Source organism: Pseudomyrmex gracilis, unplaced genomic scaffold, assembly GCF_002006095.1.
Source record: "Pseudomyrmex gracilis isolate BER0280 unplaced genomic scaffold, ASM200609v1 scaffold_168, whole genome shotgun sequence".
In the NCBI taxonomy this organism is placed as follows: domain Eukaryota; kingdom Metazoa; phylum Arthropoda; class Insecta; order Hymenoptera; family Formicidae; genus Pseudomyrmex; species Pseudomyrmex gracilis.
Genome location: NW_018020752.1, coordinates 52,038 through 74,748, shown reverse-complemented (window position 1 = coordinate 74,748; position 22,711 = coordinate 52,038). Strand labels below are relative to the sequence as shown.

The following is a 22,711-nucleotide window of genomic DNA, read 5'->3' as shown; positions in this document are numbered from 1 at the left end:
AAAACGAGATTTCGCTTGCTTCGCTTCGTTCTCTCGCGAATTCTTCTCGCGCGGATCTTTCGAGGTGTGTTCTTTTCCGTTTGTTGGTGTTTCTGTTGTTTTTTTTTTTTTGTCTTGGAAAACAAGATGCGCGTGTACGCACGCGAGAAAAACAAATTTTTTCTTTTTCCTTCATGCTCGCGCTCACGAGGGATCGATCCTTTGATCTCGCGAAGTTTCACTTTCTCTCTCTCTCTCTCTCTTTCTCTCTCTCTTTCTCTGTCTCACGAACGATGCCGAAGGGATTGCGCTCGAGAGTCCGCGCGGCAGCGTTTTTTTTCTCTTAAAACGAAATCATCATCTCTCGCGCCCGCGAAAAAATGTTCCCTCATATTTCGATGGCGAATACATATGTAATCTACGCAACAGGCGCTATATCACACGTGATATAAGGAAAATATACATATATATATATATATATATATATGTATATGTATATATATAAAAAAATACAAATATATTCCGAAACATTGCGTCGGATAGGAATTCCCCGTTTGCGTTGACAATATGTATCAAAGGAAAATTTTTTTTTTTTTTGTTCTTGTGTGTACACACGTTGACTATATATGTATATATATATCTCACTTTTTTTTTCCCTAAAAACACATCTCCCGTCAAAAGTCTTCAGTTTCGCGCACACGCATGCGACCGGGGGGGTTCGAGTCTCGACGTTCGGCCGCACAAACACAACGCTTTTTCCTCTTCTATCTTTTCTACTTTTAAACAAGCCGCATCTATACACATGTATGTGTGCATCTCTTTAGTCTAAGATTAGAGAATATAAAACGATCAATTGTCAAAACGCATTCCCTTCGAACGGTACTCAGGCATTTGCGACGTATATAAAAAATGTATCACGATGTACGCGCGATGAATTATACATATATATGTTATTTCTTCCGCGTCTGTGTTCGTTTCGCGCCGCGTACGTGATTAATGAGTTTAATAGAAACACAATAGAAGGTCGAAACTCTTCGCAACAATCAATTTCAACGAATTCAGCTTTTATAATTTCAGCAAAGAATCGCCGATAACAATTGCCAATACGCTCTCTCTCTCTCTCTCTCTTTCTCTCTCTCTCGCGCGCGCGTTTTTTAAATAGTATTTAAATTATACTTAAATACTGGTAATTTGTATTGTCTCTCTCTATTTGTTTTTTCTCTCTCTCTCTGTCTCTCTCTTTCTCTCTTTATTCGAAGACGATTCGCGCGATTACACGTTGCTCGAAAGAAATTCGTGGCGCGTAGCAGCATTCCCGTAATTCCCGTAATTTCGTTCAATTGTGTGGAAAAAACACGTTCGTATAAACTCCGTCGTAGGATTTGCGATCGAACGGAAGCAAGCAAAATTACTCGTCACACACTTTCGACAGCACCACTCGGGTGCCCACAATGCCTGTGTACTCCCCCCTTCTCCCCCTCCCCCGCGCAAATATTGTCTGAATTTCTCTACAACAGTTCGAGAAAGAAAAAAAAGTTCAACGATTACAGCCGTTTTAGCTCTTACCTATACATATAATATATATCTCAAACGGCCGTTTCGATTTCGTAACAAGCTAAAAATAGCACTTCCAACAGCGAAGCTAGTTTCTATAATATCTTCTATTCTCTTCGCTGTCTTCCTCGAGTAAGAAAGGAGAAGGGACGTTCGCGAAGTCGATGAGCGTTTCGTCTCACTATGCGCGCGCGCGCGCGCACGCCGGCGTCGTTGCCCGGCGAAAAATCATCGTCGCCGAGCGTGACAGCGGCGTCCACGCCGCGAACGCTGCGGGATCGCGATTTCTTTGAGCAAAGCAAAAGGTCGGAAACGAGCGAGGCGATCTCTTTCGCATTAGAACTGGCTGGGGCATACTGGGGGATTCATCTCGCCGAAGATGTTGAGCTCGTACAGCGACGCGAACACGATGAATATCAAGTACCAGACCATCAGTATCAGGCCGTATTGTCGGTCCAGTTTCCAGCCGTTTAGATGCGTCGCTACCACCAGGAATATCACCGTCGACAACAAAGAAACGGTCGAATACGTCAGACCTGAAGGAGATAGTAAGTTTGCATCTTACGCGTCGCATATATTACATATGTACGAGATGTGTGACAGTTTTGGCTTTTACATCATTAAAAAATGCGATACAAAACGCTTCGCGCACCTCTGCTGGTAACGTTCACGTGCGAGCCGGGGTGGATCATGGCGGTTTGTATGAACCACGGGAGGCCGAGACACACCAGAATGTCGAAGACGTTGCTGCCCACAGCGTTACTGACCGCCATGTCACCTAGGCCTTCCTTTATGACCGCCAGCGAAGAGAGAGCGTCCGGCACGCTCACGCCAGCGGCAACGAAAGTCAAGCCCATCACAGTGTCGGGAATACCCAAAGTGCTTCCTGCAAGGAATCATTGATTTTGTTTTTGCCCGAACAAAAATACACTCGTTACAATTAATATCAATTATATCCGAACAACGACGTTACCTATGATCGTGATCATCCACACCATTATATAACTGTAGAAGCTGATCCAGATCATCGATATGCAGAAGGTGAAGGGATACCAGCTTCGCCACTTCTCCTGTCGACAATCCGGCATCGTCGCGCGGCACATGTAGTGAATGGGGTACACGAGGCCCCAGCTGAACAGGGTCCATTTGTTGCCGTCCGTCGGCATCACGAGAGGCGACACTTCGTTGGGATCGGGTTCCTTCGCTTTGTAATACTCGGGTCGTTTCGGTGCCGACTGCTGTTGTTGTTGTTGTTGTTGTGGTTGTTGTTGCTGCTGCTGCTGCTGCTCGGTCGTTTCTTGAATGCCGTTTCCTAAAAAATATCAAAGAACCTTCGCTCTTCAAGACACTGCTGCGGAAATAACGAAAGAAAAAACAATGAAAGCGACAAATTACCTTCTTGACTCTTCATTTGTTCGTTAACCGGCGAGTTGGGACCGGTGTAGGATAGTCGATCCTCTTGCAAGGACCTGTAGCTCACCAGGGCGCTCTCTTCGGCGGGCTCGTCGTCCTTAGGCAAAAACGGAATGTTGTACGACTTCGCCCAACGTTCCAACTGAGCGTTGAACGAAAGCGCCACGCAATAGACCCCGTACATGACCAACATAAACAGTGACTCCAACCTGAAAGATTTTGAAAAAATTTCGTTCTTTAATTCTCATTTCTTTTCGCAATTTTCGTCTTCGTGGAGTCACGTCGGTTTACCAAGATATGGAATCGTTGAAGATAGTGCCGAGCATCACGAGAATCGAGACAGCGTAGAAAAAGCAATCTCGACAGAGAGGCCACCAGTTCAACTTTGTGGCCGTTGACGTGCACAGGCCGCAGATCGATATAACGAACATTATGTTGAACACGGCGCTACCGATAACGCCGCTCACCTGAAATTGCACAGAACAAGAGAGATTTGATTATCGAATTTTTTTTATTTTTTCGCTCTCAAGTGTCGTAGCCGGGAACGCGAATAAATGTTCGCTCGCATTTACGTAACGCGACACTGACGTGTGTTCGCGGCTAAAAAAAAAAAAAAAAACAATACAATACTTCGCTGCGCGCGTCTCATAGTTCGCGCTCTGGTGTTGTTTAACGTAGGCATCGAGGCGTGTGATTACGCGATTGTGATTATTACACACTTACTCCGATGTCATCCTTGGCGAAAAACACGCCGATGATCACCGTCGCTAATTCGGGCGCGGAAGAACCGGCCGCCATGAAAGTCGCTCCGGCGACGTCGGGAGACAGTCTTAATTCTGAAAAAAAATAAGAGAAACGATTTTTTAGAATAATAATTGCAAAAAAGATAAAAAAACGAGCCACGATCGAGTGGTCGAAAAGTCTTTGTCTTCGCAACGAGTCCGGTTGTTTTTATCTGAACAAAACGCACAACCAGAGAAACAACAACGTGCGATACGTAGAAAAAAAAAAAGTCTGTTCCGTTGTGTAGCGAAACACAATCTTCTTGCGTAGAAATTTCCGCGCGTAATGTTACAACAACCTCTCTCTCTCTCTTTCTCTCTTTCTCTTGACACGAATACGTTACTTTATTATCTTACGCGTTTCCGCGAGAGGAAGATTCGAGTAATGAGACGTCACCTTCGCAGATTCTGTCGAGACTCGAGACGAAGTAGTCGTCGCACACGATAGCTAGGCCCAGAAACGTGTAGAAGGCAACGACGATGTGTATTATGAGTCCGCCGTGTTTCCGAGCCTCGGGACCCATCAGCGGTCGCGGAAACTGTTCTATCGCGGGCGCCGTGCAATTCGTTCTCCGAGGTCTCAAGGTCGGGTACGGGTAGTTCGTCGTGGTCATCTGAGCGGTCGGACTGGTCTGAATCAGTTCGAGAGAAAATTACAAAGATCGAACGAGAAATCGTTCCACATACATATGTTACACGATTTGGTTTGGAGGTCTACATGAACACAATTCTTTGCAAAAATTCTCATGAAATCGCACACGACGAGGATCAATCGTGTTGATCGCTCGCTAAAACGGACAGCTGATGCATCTGCTACGCAAGTGTGCGTTACGCAATGCTTGCAACGTGCATCGTGTGTCACACACACACACACACAGTAGCCGCATTTTGATTTTCACATTGGATACGATATAAAATCCAACATTTCTAATCTCGTCTCTCCTCCCGAGAGACATTACGGTCCATCTCACGGCGTGAGATAAATATGTACATACACGCGGTGTCCCAACGTAATATACACTAGACGATGAAAGTTCGTCACTTACTGTAGTTGTGATGGAGGTGGAGGTGGTGGTGCTTCGATTGTGCTTCGATGAAGACGTCTCGTTTTCCTTCGATTGATTTTCCTTTTTACCAGGGACGGATGTCGGAACAGGTTTCTCTGTTGTATTCTCTTTCTGGCTTTCCTTCGGCGGCAGCGTCGTTGTCATGTTATACACTGAAGTCTTTTCTAATGTGACTTCAGCCTCTTCTTTTATTTTACCCGTTTTTTCGTCGAACGTCGTGTTCTTCATAACTTCTATCCTCTCCTTGATTATCTCTCCGTTCTTCTCAAAGATCGTCGTTTCCTCTATCTTGAAATTAGACAACGCTGTCGTCGTCGTGGGTTTCGGCGACGTGGTGGAAGTGGCGAACTGCACGAGAACGTACATCAGGAAGAGGCCCAATTGCAGGGGCCATTTCCTGCGACGCTGCCTGCGTCTCATCGTCTGCGACTGAAACACGAATCGGTCGCAGTAATTAATAAATCGACTACGTCATTAGTAAAATGATTCGATCGTGTGTGTCGCGCTGCGAAATGCCCTACATTGTGAAAAATTTACACGATCTCAATATTACGCAAATATATAAATATGCTGAGAAAACCTTGGAAAAAAAACGCGCTTGACGAACGCCTACAATGCGACGATTGTGTATTCTCGATTATTTTAATTACGTGTTTTCTCAACAAACACACGAGCGAGGGCTCGTGTTCGCGCAAACCAAACACGCGGAAAACAGTTTTCAGAGATCAATTTAATCCGGTTGATCAATCGAGGGTGCCCGTTATGTTACACAAAGACGACCTTCGACGGGTGATACTTCATCGCGCGGCGAGTTTCCGTATAATATATTCGACTTTTGCGCAAAGTTGTCGCGCGCTTTATTGCTCGGCTCCGTTCCATCGGAAAAGCGAACCCATCAACTCGAGAAGGGTCGGTCTGTCGATATATTTGATACGCGATCAAAATTGCGATCTAAATTTCGACTCTTCTCCGTGGAGATTGTACCGTACATACATACGTCGGGCGCACGCGCGCGCGCGAGATCTGAAGAAATCGCGCGGGGTCCGCGCGCGTGTCTGTCGCGAGCGGGACAATACGCGTAGATGACAATCGCGCGTAAATATATACACGCGTGTATAATTGGTCTCTCTCAACGAGACTATATATATATATATATGTATGTATCCGTGTGATGCGCGAACCGTGTCATCAAGCGTGCGACGCGAGCGAGCAAATCGATGACACTTTGTCGCATGCGTAAACTGTGTGCCGATAAGAAAAGCACACCCCCGTCGCGTCGTCTCCTGTGCACGTAGACGTCGTGTTTATATTCTCGACGCCGCCGCTTATACACACGCGCCGGAATTAAACCTTTTCTTTCTCGGAAATAGTTTATATATTTTTTTTTTTTATTTGTTTCTCGGTATTGCGTGCGCAAATCCAATCAACAATCGGAGAGGTCGTCCCCCGTCACGCGAGGATTCGGAACGAATTCGACACAACGCGTGTCACACAATACACAATAGTTCGCATTTTTATAAACGTAACGCAATTACGAGCCGCGATATGTGTGTCACATGAGCGACGTGAGACACGGAACAAAACTATCGCGTGGGTGACACCGTGTTACATGTATAACGTGTACGTATTGTATATATATATATATATATGTATATATTGTAGAGGACGTAATCACGCTTAGTGCATTCGGCGCCGGAAGGCTTCGTGATAATTTTTAATCGCGTATATGCTAATGAGGAATAATTCGTAGCGTATTACGCAATCGTCGCAACGACGCCGCGCACGATTCATTAGAGATCAAAGGATTGACCGCGTTGTGACCACGGTAGTGTCTTGACGAATAAGAGAGAGAGAGAGAGAAGAAGAAAGCTCGAAATGCAGCACACGTGTAATCTCCTCGGCAAATGCAATCCATTTGCGGGGGGGTGACGGGAGAAGGGCGCATTCGTATCGTGCGCCCGATTCCGGTATCGGATTAATTGTCTAATTGCTGCGAGGCGAAATTAACGATACGCGGAATACACGTGCATTCTCCCTTTTTTTTCGTAAAAAATGCATCAGCACCGAGATCAAATCGTAAAATCGATTTTATTTCTAATTTCGTCACTTCGTCAGCGTTATTTTTTTCAATTTGCGCGCGAATTTATCAAACATTAAAGAACGCAAAGTTATTTATATTAAAAATTAATATAAAAAGTATTATAATAAACGTCAAATGCAAAATATTAATAAATGTTTTAACAAACGTAAATTTGTTCCTTTTTTGTGTGCTAAAACTGACAACTTTTTCACGTCAAATTTTCACTTTTATTGGAATCTCTATTTGCAATTTTATTCAATTGCAAATTTTGCGTATCCGGATATATTTCCGCAAGCGTCGCGCGTACACATGTATATATATGTATATATACATATATATATATGTGTGCGCGCAGAGCGCAATTTTCGCGATGCATTTCGCTTTAACCAAACACGTCTGCTCTCTGTAAGTACAATTTTCGAGATATGAAATTAACGCCGAAATATTAGTATTTTATCGGGCGGCCCACGCGCGCGCGTGAAATGCACACAGTCCGATGCGCAAATCCGCTGTTTCGACGGAGCACTCTCTCTCTCTCTCTCTCTCCCTCTCTCTCTCTGTTTGCTTATGATTAACATTTGCACACGATCAAACACAACTTTCCAAATTTCACGTATGCGAGAGACTACAAATATATATAAAGAAAGAGAGAGAGAGAGAGAAAGAGATTATTAAATCAATCGATCGAGATACGCCGCAATTGTGTGTGGCACAATATTTGTAATTAAACGCTCATTTTCAATATTGTCCGTAATTCCCACGGGAAAACTCGAGTCCCATCGGACACGTTACCGATGACATTGACATAGTTTTTTTTCTTCCCTTTCTCGCGTTTCTTAAATAAATGAAACGTGTATGGTCCGTAAAAAAAAAAGAGATGTGCATTTATAGACTTCGCAGAAAAAACGATGGAGAGATTAAAATAACGCGATGTTAATAATAGCGTGTTTTCACACACGAAATTTTCTTTCACGATTCTAATTCAACGCGCGCGCGCGCGCGCGTGTGTGTGTCTATGTATATATACACATTATATATATATATAAGACGATTGCGTTGCAAGGTGTATGACGTTGACCTACTATTGGAAATCTAGCTACGCGATCGCTTTTTTGTCAACGTAGGAAATTTATCAGATCTTTATCCGTCCGCGCGCGTTATTTGTCACGTCGTTTGTTACATAACAATCCCGTGTCTCCGCGCAAAATGTTTCCCCGATTTAAACAACCGCAAAATTGCAGCTGACAAAATTACATTGTTGAACGTGTTGTACGCGATCCGTGATTCACTTGTTTCGCTTGAATTAAATACCTTCAATCGCGTTCGAATACTCACAATCGAACTTAGGACGACCGACGGTCCGAATCTCTCGTACGAAAATTTGTGTTTCCCCGGGCGATAAAGAGAACATCTCTCTCTCTCTCTCTCTCTCTCTTCTCGGATCTCTTCGAGAAAACGCAAAGTCACGCGATTTGTTCGCGTTACGTGCGTTTCTTTTTCCGTCAAGTGTGGTCGTCGTATTTTTTTTTTTTTTTCACATTGTCAAAAGAAAAAGAGTTTAATTACACTTTTCTCTTTTTTTTCTGTATTAAATAAACTTTTAATTGGATCTCTCCGAGAGAGCTGGGGCGGAGCGGAAAAAAAAAAAGAAGAGTCGGTACAAAAAGGTTATCACGTTATCTCTCTTTCACACTTTTTCTATTGAAAACGTTTCCGCGAATAGTTGCAGCGAAGAAAGAGATCGCGTGCGTATATATATATATATATCCGTCGAAAAAAAAAAAAAAAAAGGGAATCCCAGTTTTCGCGTCCCAGTTACACCATATTACACGACGTCTCTTTTCGCGTCCGCTTCCAAATATTATTTACGCGCATTTATATATTCGACGCGATTTTACGCTCGCAACTACGACGACTACGAATCTGTCGCACGAAAGAACACGGAGCGAGACGCGAATTCTCTTTATCGTGTTTTTTGTGTTTCGCAATTTTCTTTCGCGAAACTAACCGGGATGACGGGGATCTCCGCTCATACGAACGCCGGGAACGGGACGAGAGAGAGAGAGAGAGAAGAGACCTTCCCTGCTTGTGCGAGACCGGGACTCTCTCTCGCTCCGACCGAAAAAAAATCCGTCCGATGATTGAGTCCCGGGGTTTCTCGAGACGCGATCGGAGAAAAAATTCGCGCGCTCTCACATCATTGTATATCCGGCTTACCCCTTTAACGCCGTGCATCGTCGTCGTCCGCCGTGTGCCGTGGCCGCTCGAAACCCCGCTCCAAACCGGAAGACCGAGGGTGTACGTCGATGCGCCGGATATAGGTAGCGCGGCGCTGATGAATAACGAGAGAAGGGTGGCGGTGGCGGTGGTGGTGGTGGTGGCGGCGACGGCGGCGGCGGTGGAGGTGGTTGATGGTCGCGCGCTCGCGGGTCTTTATCGTCTCGACGCGTAATATTCCGCGAGAGAGAGAGAAAGAGAAGAGCGGAGTGTGCGTGGGCGCGAGGTTGATTGTTATATATTCGCGTATTCTCCGGCAAGATATTTATGTTACGGGGGTTGCCTCTTATGTCGCCACGATGTCCGACATCGCGTTCAAATTATCGATTCGAGCGAGTTCTTCGTCGAAACGGGCCGCGCGTCGTCCGGTTCCTCCTCGACAGTCGGTCAGAACAGAATCGAGCGAAAAACACACAGTTTTATTGTATACGTGCATGTATGTACGTGTGTGCGTGTGTGTATAAATTTACACCCTGCAAACTCGGCCGTTTCCTCAACTGTTACGGCGCTTCTTCGGCGCCTCGCGCACGGCCATCGCGCGCGTACGTAATACGATCCTTCCCTCTCGTCCTTTACCCGTTCACTGACGTTGCGCTCTCATCATCACGCGCTTCGGAACTCCCGCGCGGCGATGCCGCGATGTCTCTCCCACCTACATCCGCGGCCACAGCGCCTGCCCGGGGTGCTTACTCGCCGCCCTCGCGCAATTAAGAATCTTTCTCTCTCTCTATATATATATATATCTTTCTCTTGACGCTCTTAACACTTTAATTAATTAGTGCTCACAAGAGCGCTTGAAAAACACAAATTTATACAGAGAAAAAGTATACAACAATATTTCCAACAATATTCATCTCTTCTTTTTTTACTTCATACTTTTTGCACACGTAATAGTCGTCGTCATCTTTTATTTTTCCGTCCACGCGTTTGCAATTCGCTTCTCGTACTTCCAAATCCTACTACTGGAAGCAACGACGCTTCCATTGCGTTTATGTGCGCGCAACTTCTTTCTTCCGCAGACTTTTGCAGATCGTTTGGCCGATCATTTGTTACACACAGGGGAAGGGGATAAATGGATAATGTCATAGTTTTACCGCCTGAAATAAAGTGTCGATACTTGGTGATGCACATTTGAGCGCGTTAGAAATATGGTTTTTATTAATATCGTACGCGACTGACAATTTTCGACGATGCTTCGCGATCTTGCGCGTGGTCGTTGACCTCCTGAGAACATTGTCCGGCCGCGTTCGAGAGTCTAATAAAAGAACTGCGGCTAAAATTATCGAAGAGTTCCGCAAAAGTTCTTTATTATTGAACCGCAATCTATATCCGGTCTAGCATCGTCAAATATAACGCCTCGATGTCGCGATATGTGTTTGCCCGCCGCAAAGATTCGATTAATATAAGGAAATATTTTGAAACGGTCTCGTTTTTCACACATTATTTCGCAATTGACGAAACAGAATTTTTCAGAAATGACAGGATCTACGTCTACAGTTTGGATAACTCTTTGACTTGTTACTATCTATGTAAATATATACATGTACATGTATCTCATATAATATCCATAATTGTTTTTTTTTTTTTTTTATTAGAGAGAACTAAAGAAAACGAAATATATGAAATCCACATTACAGGACTCATATATTATTTATAGAATATATAAATGCTTCAATAATTTATAAGGAAAAAGGATTTATATCCGCAAGTTCCCTTTTTTTTTTTTTTTTTTTTAAATAATAAGAATCATATATAACCAGCTTGTTACGTGGGGTTCTGGCGGAACTTTACAGAGTAACCCTCGCTATTGGGATTCTTTTCTAATTCAAAGTTATTCGTGGAAAGGCCGAACGGCTTCAATACCATATTTCCTAGGTCTTTGAGTTTACCCAACATCTCCATCTTCAACTTTTCATTCCTTTCCTCAATTAACGGCGGTAACCTCTGAAGAACAAAAAATAATTAATAGACAAACCAATAGATATATTTAAATGCGTAACATATTGTGACTACTATGATTGAACATTACCATAACGGCATGATTGGCTTCTTTGTGACTAGAATCGAATGTCAGTACTTTCTTATAATCCTCTAAAGCTTCGTCCAACTTGTCCGATTCCTCGTAAGCTTGTGCTCTTCGTACGTAAGCCTTCACGTAGCTAGGATTTAATTCAATAGCCTTTGTGCAGTCAGATATCACCGAATCCTTTTCTGTCTAAAATTAAAAATATCTTAAAATTAGTTGTTTTCGTTTTTTTTTTTTTAATAAATGAAAATTATAAACTCAGTAAATATCAATTGTTGTCTCACATCTTCCATCATTACCTGACACATTGCTTTCGCTGCCGCTCTATTTGCGTATAATATAGATCTTTCTTTACTGTACACCAGAGGACAGGTTTGCAATCCTTCTGTATACCGCGATATCGCCTCCACGTATTCACCTTTTTTATAGAAGTCATTTCCAGCCTGTTTTCGAGTTTCGGCTTCGCACTTCAACGTCTGTTGAATATGGGAATTGCTGCAGTATTGTTACTTGTATACGCGCGCCGCATACACACAAATGACATATATATATAAACATACCTCTTTTTCGCACTCCGTAAGCGACGAGTCTCTGTCTTTGAGTAAGTTTTCGATTACCTCTTCCGGATCCGTGTTTTGTGCGTTTTCGTTGTTACTCTCTGCGGTGTGTTCCTCGTCCGGAATGTTCCACGAATCATCGTCGGCTGCGTCCCTCGATCTCGCGTCAGACGACGGAACGTTCGTCGACGAGTTTTCGTTCGGTTCGATGCAAGAACTCTTCAGATCTCTGGTGAGTTCCTCGACGACCTCCTCGTTCGATTGAACCTGCGCTTTGTTATTCGTGTCGTTCATCGTTTCGAATCAGACACACAAATAAGGCGCACAAATGAGAACGAATTTTCTCGATCGGAGGTTAAATCGATGTACAAGTTGCGCGTTGTATACAATGCTGAGCAATTGAAGAGGAATCTCAGCAATCTCGAACTTTTCCCAAGTCTTCGATGATCCGGCATCAGATGTCTCTCAACGCGAGATTCGTCCGCGTTTTGTCTGGGAAGAATGCGGTGATTTAATTTGTCGCACTTCTCCCAGATGACTCTTTTGTCGCCAGCGTTTCTGGGGTTAAGTTAGGTTTTGCGCTTGTAACGACCGTGACCGAAATCGCGTCGGTCGTATCTGGCCAAAATCAACGAAATTAATTGCAAATTCGGGCCTACAAGTAAAATCAAATCAATATCAAATAAAACAAAAAAACAACGACCTTTGTTTTGTGAAAAACAGTCGATTCAAATAGATCAAAAATTTTGTCAACAACGCGATTGGTCGTACTCTCGCTTGAGTAACGATCGACAATACAGATGTGTGTTGGTGATGGTAGGCCTGATCGTCAGTCACGTGACTTGTCGACACGTGACAGTTGCGCGGCAACAGAAGACACGACGGAGGTGGTTACTTCGCGGACGACGTTTTCTCGTAATTTACATAATAATAATGTAAAAAAAATAATAATATTGTTCTCCCTTCCAACGTGAATTAATTAGGGTTAGTGATAATGATGATCTCGTATTAGTTTATTTTATTCATTGAAAATAGACATATACGTTAAGATAAGAGAAACGCGCAAATCTGATATTTCACATACCACAAACATACACAAACGCCAATCGTGACTTGCTACAATTGCAGATTTGTGATCGCAAATTCAATTTTTTTTCGTTTATCTCTCGCAGAGATAACTTTAATGTGTCTTATTTAGATACGAAAATTAATATCAATTTCGGTTTGGACAAATATATCGATTTGGTGCGATTTCTTATCGCGATGTGTTTACAGATGTAACAAATTTATTATTTAAGAGTTTTTTTTATGATAACAAATGGACTTAACGATATGATGATGAGATATCATCGATGTGGGATGGAAAGTTCATGTGAACTTAAATGAATATTTAAGAAATTACGCGTTTGTTTTTATATGTGGTGTATATTAATTAACAATTAATTACAACAAATTCCTCTCAATTTATTTTACATTTGTTTTACATTTATTTTAAATTTATTTTATATTTATTTTACTTTTATTTTAGATTTATTATACATTTTTTCTGTAATGTGTTTTCTCGGAAATTATTATTTTCTCTAAATAAATTACTCTATACAGGAGATACGCACATTTGTATTATTTTTTTTTCATTCGATTGTTGTTGTTCCAGGGTTGGGAAGACGAGGTTTCATGCATAGGACACACAAAAGCGCGATATTCGTGATTCCGAGCGCAAAGATTTCTCGCCAAGTCCGTCGTCGGCGTATAAATTAAAACTGATTAGTATAATAATACGATGCACGATACGTATCAGCTGCGAAGACGTATATATCGAGCGAGGTCACGGCGCACAAACGACAATCGAGCGCTTGCGGGCGTTCATTAGAAAGCAAACCGAGCGATTTTCTGCGCGTGGGATCTTCTTCGTCGAATTGAATTCCCGCCTATGTGACGATTACGGTTATTATCACTGCGAGAATAAATTAAATTTTAAAGAGAGCGACGACGACGCGGGCGACCCGACCTAATCGATCGCTGCGCGACTCCGGAGACGCGAAATAAAAAAAGGGAGAATCCAAGGAAAACCAGCTGTGTTCACTCTCCAAACTACTTTCCGTACAGATATTTGACAGTCAAACTGTGCGTTTAAAAAAGGTATTTTTTAATATAGAGACATAGAACGTATACAAAAAAAAAAAAAAAAAAAGAAATTACAACCGAGCAATTTTAAAAACAGCAAATTTGATAAGACAATAAGTAAGACAGTAGTAGAGCAAAAGTAGAAACTGATAGCTTATACAGTAGATGAAAAGATAACGGGAAGGGGAAAGAAGGGAGAGAGAGATAAGGCATATATATATATATATATCTACAGTCTGATCGCGCCACATCGTTCCCGTTTCTGTCGCGAAGGCGCGAACATTACTGCACAGCGGGGCTGTGTGTGCGGGCCTGAATGCGGAGCAGTGCGACTCGCGCTATATGCCTTTCGATGCGGCGTGCGAGACCCGAGTGAACGTGGTGTTTTCTCGATTTGATTTTCGGACGTGACGAAATTCGACGGTCGTGCTCGCGCGGCGTTGCGAAGTGCCTTTTCCCTGTCCAACGACGTTGTATCGCAGAAAATGGTAAGTTCATTCATAGAACGTTCTAATTCGGATCCGTGATTTCTGATTTCGCTCGCGCCGCGATTTCGCAAGATATATAACTTCTGGTTCGTCGCGAAGCAAAACTACGTCATAGTAAGACGGTGCAATTCAAGTTTCAGAAAGACGGGATAAGATTGAGACAACACCTGGCGAGAAGAAGATCGACCGAGTTGCCGTTCAAAAATGAGGCCGTTTCGGAGAAGCACGTTCCACTGCCAAACGAGAAGCAACATCTTTACTTCGTTCTCGTGTTCTTTCTCTTCGTGTCGCTCATAATAATCGTAATGGAAAAAAATTTACCCGAACCGATAACAATCGTTAACGAGGGCTCGCATCCCGGTAAATTTGTGGCCGAACGGGCTCGCAATCACATTGTGAATCTAACGTCGATCGGGCCTCGTATAGCCGGGAGCTACGAGAACGAAGTTCTGGCCGTGAAATTTTTCACGACCGCGATCGATGACATCGTGAAAACGGCTCACGAGAATCACAGAATTGTTCGTAACGTAACCAGACATAGCGGCGCGTTTCCGCTCAAGTTTCTCGACGGTATGACCAACGTTTACAGAAACGTGCAGAATGTTATTGTCAAGGTTGGACCCCACAGACCCACGATGCACAGTTTGCTGCTCAATTGTCACTTCGACACATTTTTAGAAAGTCCAGGTAAAAATACCAATTGCGTGACACCATCAGATAAGCTTGTGTCTGCTTGCGCAACACAATTGCAATTAAGTACGTAATAAATGAAACAAAATTCTTTCACATACAGGTGGCTCGGACGACGGTGCTGGTTGTGCTGTAATGCTTGAAATTTTGCGAATTATCACCAGAAGTTCAAAAATGTTGAAGCACAGCATCGTATTCTTGTTTAACGGAGCGGAAGAAAATATATTGCAGGTATGTTAATTCATTTTGTTGTTTTGCTCTAAAATAGATCATTTAATACGAGCAATTATCTTCCCACAACTGTATACTTTGTAGGCGTCACACGGTTTTATAACGCAACATCCATGGGCGAAGGAAGTTCGAACGTTTATAAATTTAGAGGCTTGTGGCGCGGGCGGTCGCGAATTACTGTTTCAAGCCGGTCCGCATAGTCCTTGGATCCTCGAGGTAATATCTAATATCCTCGTTCCTCGTTTTATTATTTATTTTTGTTGCAAGGCGCTGAGAACTTGCTTTACGGCAAATGGAAACCGAGAACGGGATGCAAATAAAATCAAACGTGTAATCTTTTGAAGATGTCTACCCGTGATAGTATACACGTTTATTAAGTTACGTAATATATTGATGTAAAGTATCGCATCGTATTATAATTAATTTATGAAGTGTTCGTTCGATTTAAGTGTATTTCAATGACTGATCTGATGATATCAAAGTCGAAGAGTTTCGAAACGTGTTACGCGTTTGAATTTATTTGCATTGCATCGTGGTTCTTATTTGCCTGTTTATGCAGTCGCAGGGCACATCTCAATGTTTCATTTACTTTTCACAGGTCTACGCAAAATCCGTGCCGTATCCTTACGCGTCGTCACTGGCGCAGGAGATATTCGAGAGCGGCATTGTGCCCGGCGACACGGATTTTCGAATATTTCGAGATTTCGGAAAAGTTTCCGGTTCGTAACGAAATTGTCGATCGTAACGTAGCTCTGTATTTTTTTAACGTTTCCACTGTTACAGAAAGCTTATTAACGCATGTGTAACATTTCACGTAGGCCTTGACTTTGCCTGGTCAAAGAACGGGTACGTGTATCACACTAAGTTCGATAACGTTGATCAGATACCGTTGGGAGCGTTACAAAGAACCGGCGACAACATTCTTGCTCTGACGCAAGGAATAGTGTTCGAGGATTACTTGTCGGACGCGAGCATGCAAGACGCTCAGGGTAGTCTCGTGTTCTTCGACTTTCTGGGCGCGTTTGTCATTAGGTGGCCGCAGTACATCGCCAGTACAGTTAATATCGCCAGTATAATCATAGCTGGGTACTCTATTCATTTGAATATGCAGAGTGCACGTAGAAGTAAGAATATATAAATCATTATTCAGATCCGGAGTTCGTAGAATAGATCTCTCTACGGTGTTCGTGTTTATTTGTTTATTTATTTATTTATTTATTTTTTTTTTCCAAACATATCTGAGTGTTTCCGTTTGTATTGATGCAGATCTTAAGAAAGCGATGTATATGAAGTACATGACGATGTGCGTCGGAGTGATCGTTCTGTCTTGGTTGGCGTCCATGTTTTTCTGCTCGTTGATCGCTCTGTTCCTGACGAAGGTGGGAAAAGTGATGAGCTGGTACGCGAGACCGGCGTGGCTATTCTTCCTGTACGTTTGCCCGACCGTTTTCGTGTCGATGACCGTGTTTCTGCTGATCGGATCGAGACAAAGAAAGGCAAGCGATCGCGAGATAACGCGTACATAAATCTTTAATGGATTTTTGCGTGTAAATAAGATATATCTCACGTATATATCAATATTAACCGAAAAAAAAATTTATATATTGCAGGAAGTTAACTCCGCGTGGATTGTTTATCAGTTGTACTGCGACGCGTACGCTCTGATATGGATGTCGATTCTTTTCGTGTGCGTCTTGTTCGAGATACGATCGGGATTCATACCGCTCCACTGGGTCTTGTTCCCGGCAGTCGGGAATATCGTGCGACACAATTTCTTCAACAAATGGAGAGGTAAGATACACATGCGAGTTTACCGAATCACGTTGACGTTTTATAATAATTTTATGTGAGAATTAAAAAAAAAAAAAACCGTATTAATCCTTAACAATACGCTTTACGAACTTTTTCTAGATTGGAAATGGCTTTGTTATCACTTGGGAACATTGAGTTTGTCTTACATACAGTCACTTTATTTGGCACTCGGTGCTCTCTATCTCTTCATTCCGATAATGGGACGATCCGGTGGCAGTATTAATTCCGAAATCGTGATGGCTAACATGTTGTCGATATTGTTTTCCAACTTACTTAGCTTTACGGTAAATATATATATCAGCAATTAATATTTGCGTGTGTCACGTATGTGCGTATTTTTAATTATATGAACGTATGTGTGCGTGTAACATCTATTACGTAAACTTTTTTTTTTTTAACTTACGTAAATGTTTTTTTTTAAATTACAATTTGTTACGTAAACTTCTCTTTACATAACACACTGCGTATAATATTGTTAGTTTATTCAATATATTCCGTATCGATAATTTCAGCTGCCGATAGTGCTTCTAGTAAAGAATGCAGAACAAGTTTTAGTTCGCATAGCTGGAATTTTCTTTTTTGCTATGACTGTGGTAATTTTCACACCGCTTGGATTTCCTTATAGCGGCGATCCACTGTCGCCCGCTCCACAACGATTCATGATCGCGGTAATATATAATATATAATATAAGCCTGCGAGTTTTTTTATTTTACGTGCCAAGTAGCAGACAATTATATTATATCGCATCGCGCTTTAATTTGTAGCATAGTCAACGCCAGTATTATAACTTGGACGGTAGCGTTAGGTATTCCGGCACGGGATATTGGCTGGTGGATTTAGATATGAATAGTCCTCACAGCATAAAGTCAACAGTACCTGAAGTGGCCGCCGCGACGCCAACAGTCAAGGATTGCGAGAGAGAATTGTATTGCGGCTTCCCATATTTGATGCCGGTCACGACCTTCTTGTGGTGCGTATCACTCACTCTTACGTATCACAATCTCTTTTTACTTCTGAAAAAAAAAAAAAACCAAACAAGTTGAAAACGATATTTTTGTCTTTTAAGGAAAACGAGTTGGATACCCGGACCCGCTCCGCTCATACGTGTTCCCACAAATCTCGAACTCATTTCGAGGACTGCGAAGCAGCATATTGTCACGTTCACCTTTAACGTTACCGGTAAGAAACGCTCTCGTCTGTAAGATAAACGACAATTACAAATTTGTTTCGTACAAACATATTTGCGTTTTCAGGGCCCGACCACATAGCTATAATTTTGTCCCCGTACAAAGATGTTCGTTTAGAAAAGTGGTCCATACTGGACGAGAAACCGCTGCAAGGTCCAGTGTGGAACAACCGAGAGACTTACTTTATTTATTATGCATGTGCCTCAGATTGTGTGCCATATACATTTTCTATCATGTTGAACGTAAGTGTTTTTTTTCCGAAAAGTTTCGTTTTTTCTCTTTTTTTTTCGATCTTTTTATCGCGTTACGCAAGTATTTTATCAAGCGGTATCGCGAGAATTATGTGTGTTACTTCAGGTGTCTGCGGTGCAGAAAGGACCATATTTAACCATAGCGTTAGCCGGGCATTTCATGCACGGCGAGCACCAACGATCTCTGAGATTCAAGAACTTTTTGGCGCAGTTTCCGCCTTGGACCGTTGTCACACCCTGGACAGCGACTTACACGTCCTGGGAGTTTTAACGAGAACAAAAAAAAAAAAAAAGTAAGATCGCGTAAGGAGCGGTAATTTGAATTACGAAGCAATATATCCGTTCTCTGCGGCAGCGAGTCAACAGAGCAGCCTAACAAAACGGTTCTATGTTTTCGATAAAGAACGAAGAAAGAACAGACACCATTGTTGCCGTAGCAATACAAATGTCGCTTGAATACTTAGACGTAACGTTCAATATTTCTCTAGAATAATTCTTGTCTCCAAAAAACAAAATTTATCGAGAACCGTTATAATATAAACGTTATAATAGGAAACAAAAAAAAAACAAACAAACAAACAAAAGGATTTGTAAAGGATGAAACGTTCTCTGAAGAAGTTCTCTGAATTTATATGAATTTTTTACTAGTACGTGGTACTATATTTTAACAATGACACATGTCGGAGACGTTGTTTTAAATTTAAAAAGAAATAATATCCAAATATATATTCCAGAGAGATATCTTATCTAATAATGGTAGGAAAAAATCAGAGATAACAAGATTGAGAATATTTGCCCAAACGCTTTCAGCAGTGATAAACCACGTTTATTCGTGATCCACGTTTTATTTATAGAAACGTACGCGTACGGTAATATCGCATATCACAAGCACTCAACGACATTATTTCACGCCATTTTATCCTTCGATTTCATAATCTTTGCGAGGAGCAAAAAATATACTTGTAAAAGAATTCCCTTATCTAGGAATCAAATTTATATATATATATATATATATACATATATATACATATATATGTATACACACACCATAGAAACACTGTGATTGCATAATGCGCGCTCTCTTAGTATACCTTGACTGCAAAGTTCCGATATTCATCGCCGGTATACTGCAAAAAAATCTTGGATTTGTGTCGTAGATTCGTCACACTGGGCATTGAGTATCGGAAAACGGCAGCTTTATCGACAGAATTGAAGTCGCGAGTTTTGTCACTTCGCGCACGATTAAACGTAACGTAATAGAAATCCATGAATTTAAGTATATTGACCGTGCAAGTTTCAGATGAGTTTTGACACTTGAGAGTAGACGGTTTTCTGCTTGAATATCATAGATTAACGTTCGCGCGACCAGATTTGAAGATTTAAGCAGATTCAGTTTACAATGAACCGGTATTTCTCGGGCGCGAAGTAGTACAGTTCGTCGCTATTAATATTATTGTCATTATCCACGAAAAATCTCTCGTAAAATACAAAATACGAGACAATATGAATATGATGAAAAAGCACGTGAGTAGCGGTCTTTACGCGTCATAATATGGTCAGGATTTATAGACATACAAAAAAGAATTACTCGAGGTACAAGCTAATCAAATACGCAAGAAGTTTTCTATTTTGAATAGAGAGTTAATAGACAGAAAGAGAAAAAGAGAAATAGAAAAAGCGTAGGAAATAAAATTTTCGATATAGAAAAATATACAGAGAATATACACTTAATTATACGTTTTCTTATAGACGAGTAGATCCGAGAAGATTGTACTCATTGTGCGATTTATATAGCGACTCGAATTTATCGACATCCTTGTAGGAGAGCTTACTCTCTACTGTTCGTGTTCTTCGTAATATCAATTAAAACTTACGAACCATTCCCCCTTTTTCCTAGGTCTAAGTAGAAAAATTCACAATTTTTAATAGCATATCAAAACAAGTCAGGACGCTAATACACACGTCCTGATCTCTAATCGAACGACTTGATTTATCTTAAGCTCCTCGACGTTCGAGCGCGAGATAAAAATGTTGCAATTTACGTAAGAGATTTTCGATACGTAAATTGATATTTCCCGTGGACAAACCACGTCCACAGTCGCTATCCAGAAGCTTTAAAAAAACGTTTTTCGCGCATTTCGATGCTGATTCCTTGTTTGTTTCGTGGCCATACTAATAAGCGAGTTTCTACTAGTGTTTTATTATTTTATACAATCCGCTCACATGACAATGATAAGAATTAATCGACGATTAATAAGTATCGCATTAATTATTTGATAAATAGAAAAATCAAATGATTTTATCTTAGAGCAGGATATCTTGTGTATTTCTACTTATATAACCAGTTTTAAAACGTCACTAGAATTTATATGTAACATATTTTATATTTACATTTTTCAATACGTATATTTCTCGAACTTCACTTCTCGAAAACGCTTTTACGCCTAAACAATTGCAAGTTTACACTTCGTGTGACTTGTCAAAAATTGTTCACTCTTCACAGTGCTAAACAAACTATAACGTATATAGGATTTTGATTCTATTGCAAATTCTACTCACTGCGAAATCTTCTGCGAGCATATAAAAAAACCAAAAAAAAACACTTCTCTATGAATTACATTAGTGATAAATAGTACAACGTATATATTTCATTATATATATATAAAAAAAAAAAATTTAATAGTTTTATAAATATAAGAATATCGATATATCTAGAGAGGTGAGACACACAAGTAGTAAAATTATTCGAAAAACAAAAAATTACAAACATTTTTGATAAAAAAAAAAACAAACAAACGTGGCCAGAACGTTTATGTGTAATATATTTTTATATGCGCAAGTTGTTTCTCTTATACTGTTTGTTACATATACTTTACGTTGTTAGTTAAATGTCGTTAACATTTTTTATATTAACGTTAATCATTCTCATGTGTTGAATGATAAAGTTATTGTGTTTAGAGTCTCGTTTATATAATTTGTTCTCTCGCAATTTGTTATGTCAGCGAAATGACAACGTGTTTTTAAGTGCACAAATCAAATCGACATATCCTAAACAATATTTATATTCGTAATTCTACTTAATTGTCGTGCACAAAATTAAGAACAATAATTATCTTATAAGTGTTACTAGTTACGTACGCTTTGGAAGCAATTGTTTGTTATATTCTTTTTTTTTTTGTTGCAATTGCACGTTATATTTATAAAACAAAAATTAATATTCCTGCGTTTCTGTGATTCCTCGAAGCAATCGTTACGCTACAATCACTACACGGATGTGGATGAGAGATAAGAGAATTCGTTGAAAGATGTACAGCGCGCTATCAACAGGGTTTTTTTATTTTATTTTAGATGTAAAATGAAATTTTTTTCGCACTTATTTGTTCGTTCTGACGATCTTGTTTAACTTTGAATTCTTAGACTGACGAGTGCAAGTGTTTCCGTGCGACGCGGTAAAAAAAACTGTTTTTCCGCGTGCTACTCAGAAAAAATTGTAAACAATTGTACTTCAATAGCTTCGTTTTACGCCAAATAAATAAATATTATGTATATACATATACACCGGCCAAAGGAAAAGAATCCATCCATTACACCTAACGCGTGTACGAAGAAAGACAATTGTAACCGAATAATCAACAATTTCTTTTTGTGCATAATATATACATATATATATATACACACACACACACACACAGGGCTATAGTTTAGCAATAAAATCAGCGGAACGACATTTTGACGTTATTAAAATTTTAATTTTAAGAACTTTACCGTTCGATAAGCGAAAAAGCGCGTGCACACGATTATTATACATAATTAAAAATACAAAGTAATATATTGCTCTCCATTGAATTTTTTGTTTATTTATACACTAGTGTATGTTCCTTCTTGCGTCTTAGTTACTGATATACGTATATATATACATATGTATATATATTAATTATATATTGCAATATTGTTATTTGGCAATTGTTGTTACATGGTTAAAAGAGTATATGAAGAACAAAATAAAGAACTTTAACTCTGCAACAATACTTGATTCTTCTTTTCTCGTACGTGTCACATCTCGAAATGTAAGAATCAAATACTACATTTTTACTAATGATATATTTAATTTATTGCGTTAATTTAACCCTGATCCTGTAAACGTTTTTCTAAAGTACGTTTTTTATTTATTTTGTAAACTCTCGACACTTAC

General features: G+C 40.7%; 3 protein-coding genes across 4 annotated transcripts; 1 reads left to right on the top strand and 2 right to left on the bottom strand.

Moving 5' to 3' along the window:
- Positions 1 to 1,801: 1,801 nt before the first annotated feature.
- LOC109857667 (probable sodium/potassium/calcium exchanger CG1090) lies at positions 1,802 to 9,142 on the bottom strand. The gene is made up of 9 exons (XM_020434210.1): positions 9,093 to 9,142; positions 4,775 to 5,224; positions 4,126 to 4,360; positions 3,670 to 3,782; positions 3,238 to 3,413; positions 2,929 to 3,155; positions 2,507 to 2,845; positions 2,186 to 2,419; positions 1,802 to 2,069 (listed from the first exon to the last, which is right to left on the bottom strand). Exons 1-9 carry the CDS (start codon positions 9,108 to 9,110, stop codon positions 1,870 to 1,872), a joined length of 1,992 nt encoding a protein of 663 aa, XP_020289799.1. The 5' UTR covers positions 9,111 to 9,142; the 3' UTR covers positions 1,802 to 1,869.
- A 1,724-nt stretch (positions 9,143 to 10,866) lies between these two features.
- On the bottom strand, positions 10,867 to 12,179 carry LOC109857651 (tetratricopeptide repeat protein 1). Its single transcript, XM_020434173.1, has 4 exons — positions 11,739 to 12,179; positions 11,478 to 11,654; positions 11,182 to 11,367; positions 10,867 to 11,096 (listed from the first exon to the last, which is right to left on the bottom strand). Exons 1-4 carry the CDS (start codon positions 12,027 to 12,029, stop codon positions 10,917 to 10,919), a joined length of 834 nt encoding a protein of 277 aa, XP_020289762.1. The 5' UTR covers positions 12,030 to 12,179; the 3' UTR covers positions 10,867 to 10,916.
- A 393-nt stretch (positions 12,180 to 12,572) lies between these two features.
- On the top strand, positions 12,573 to 22,071 carry LOC109857650 (endoplasmic reticulum metallopeptidase 1-like). 2 transcript variants are annotated; one of them, XM_020434172.1, is made up of 16 exons: positions 12,573 to 12,650; positions 13,390 to 13,874; positions 14,095 to 14,347; positions 14,482 to 15,034; positions 15,141 to 15,268; positions 15,353 to 15,484; positions 15,867 to 15,987; positions 16,087 to 16,392; positions 16,535 to 16,764; positions 16,879 to 17,059; positions 17,180 to 17,364; positions 17,593 to 17,748; positions 17,846 to 18,051; positions 18,148 to 18,260; positions 18,335 to 18,510; positions 18,626 to 22,071. In XM_020434172.1, the coding sequence occupies exons 3-16, from the start codon at positions 14,345 to 14,347 to the stop codon at positions 18,788 to 18,790; spliced, it is 2,655 nt and encodes an 884-aa protein (XP_020289761.1). In that variant the 5' UTR covers positions 12,573 to 12,650; positions 13,390 to 13,874; positions 14,095 to 14,344; the 3' UTR covers positions 18,791 to 22,071. The 2 variants fall into 2 exon arrangements, with proteins under 2 accessions (XP_020289761.1, XP_020289760.1); XM_020434171.1 differs by having other exon boundaries at positions 12,594 to 12,719.
- Positions 22,072 to 22,711: the final 640 nt, after the last annotated feature.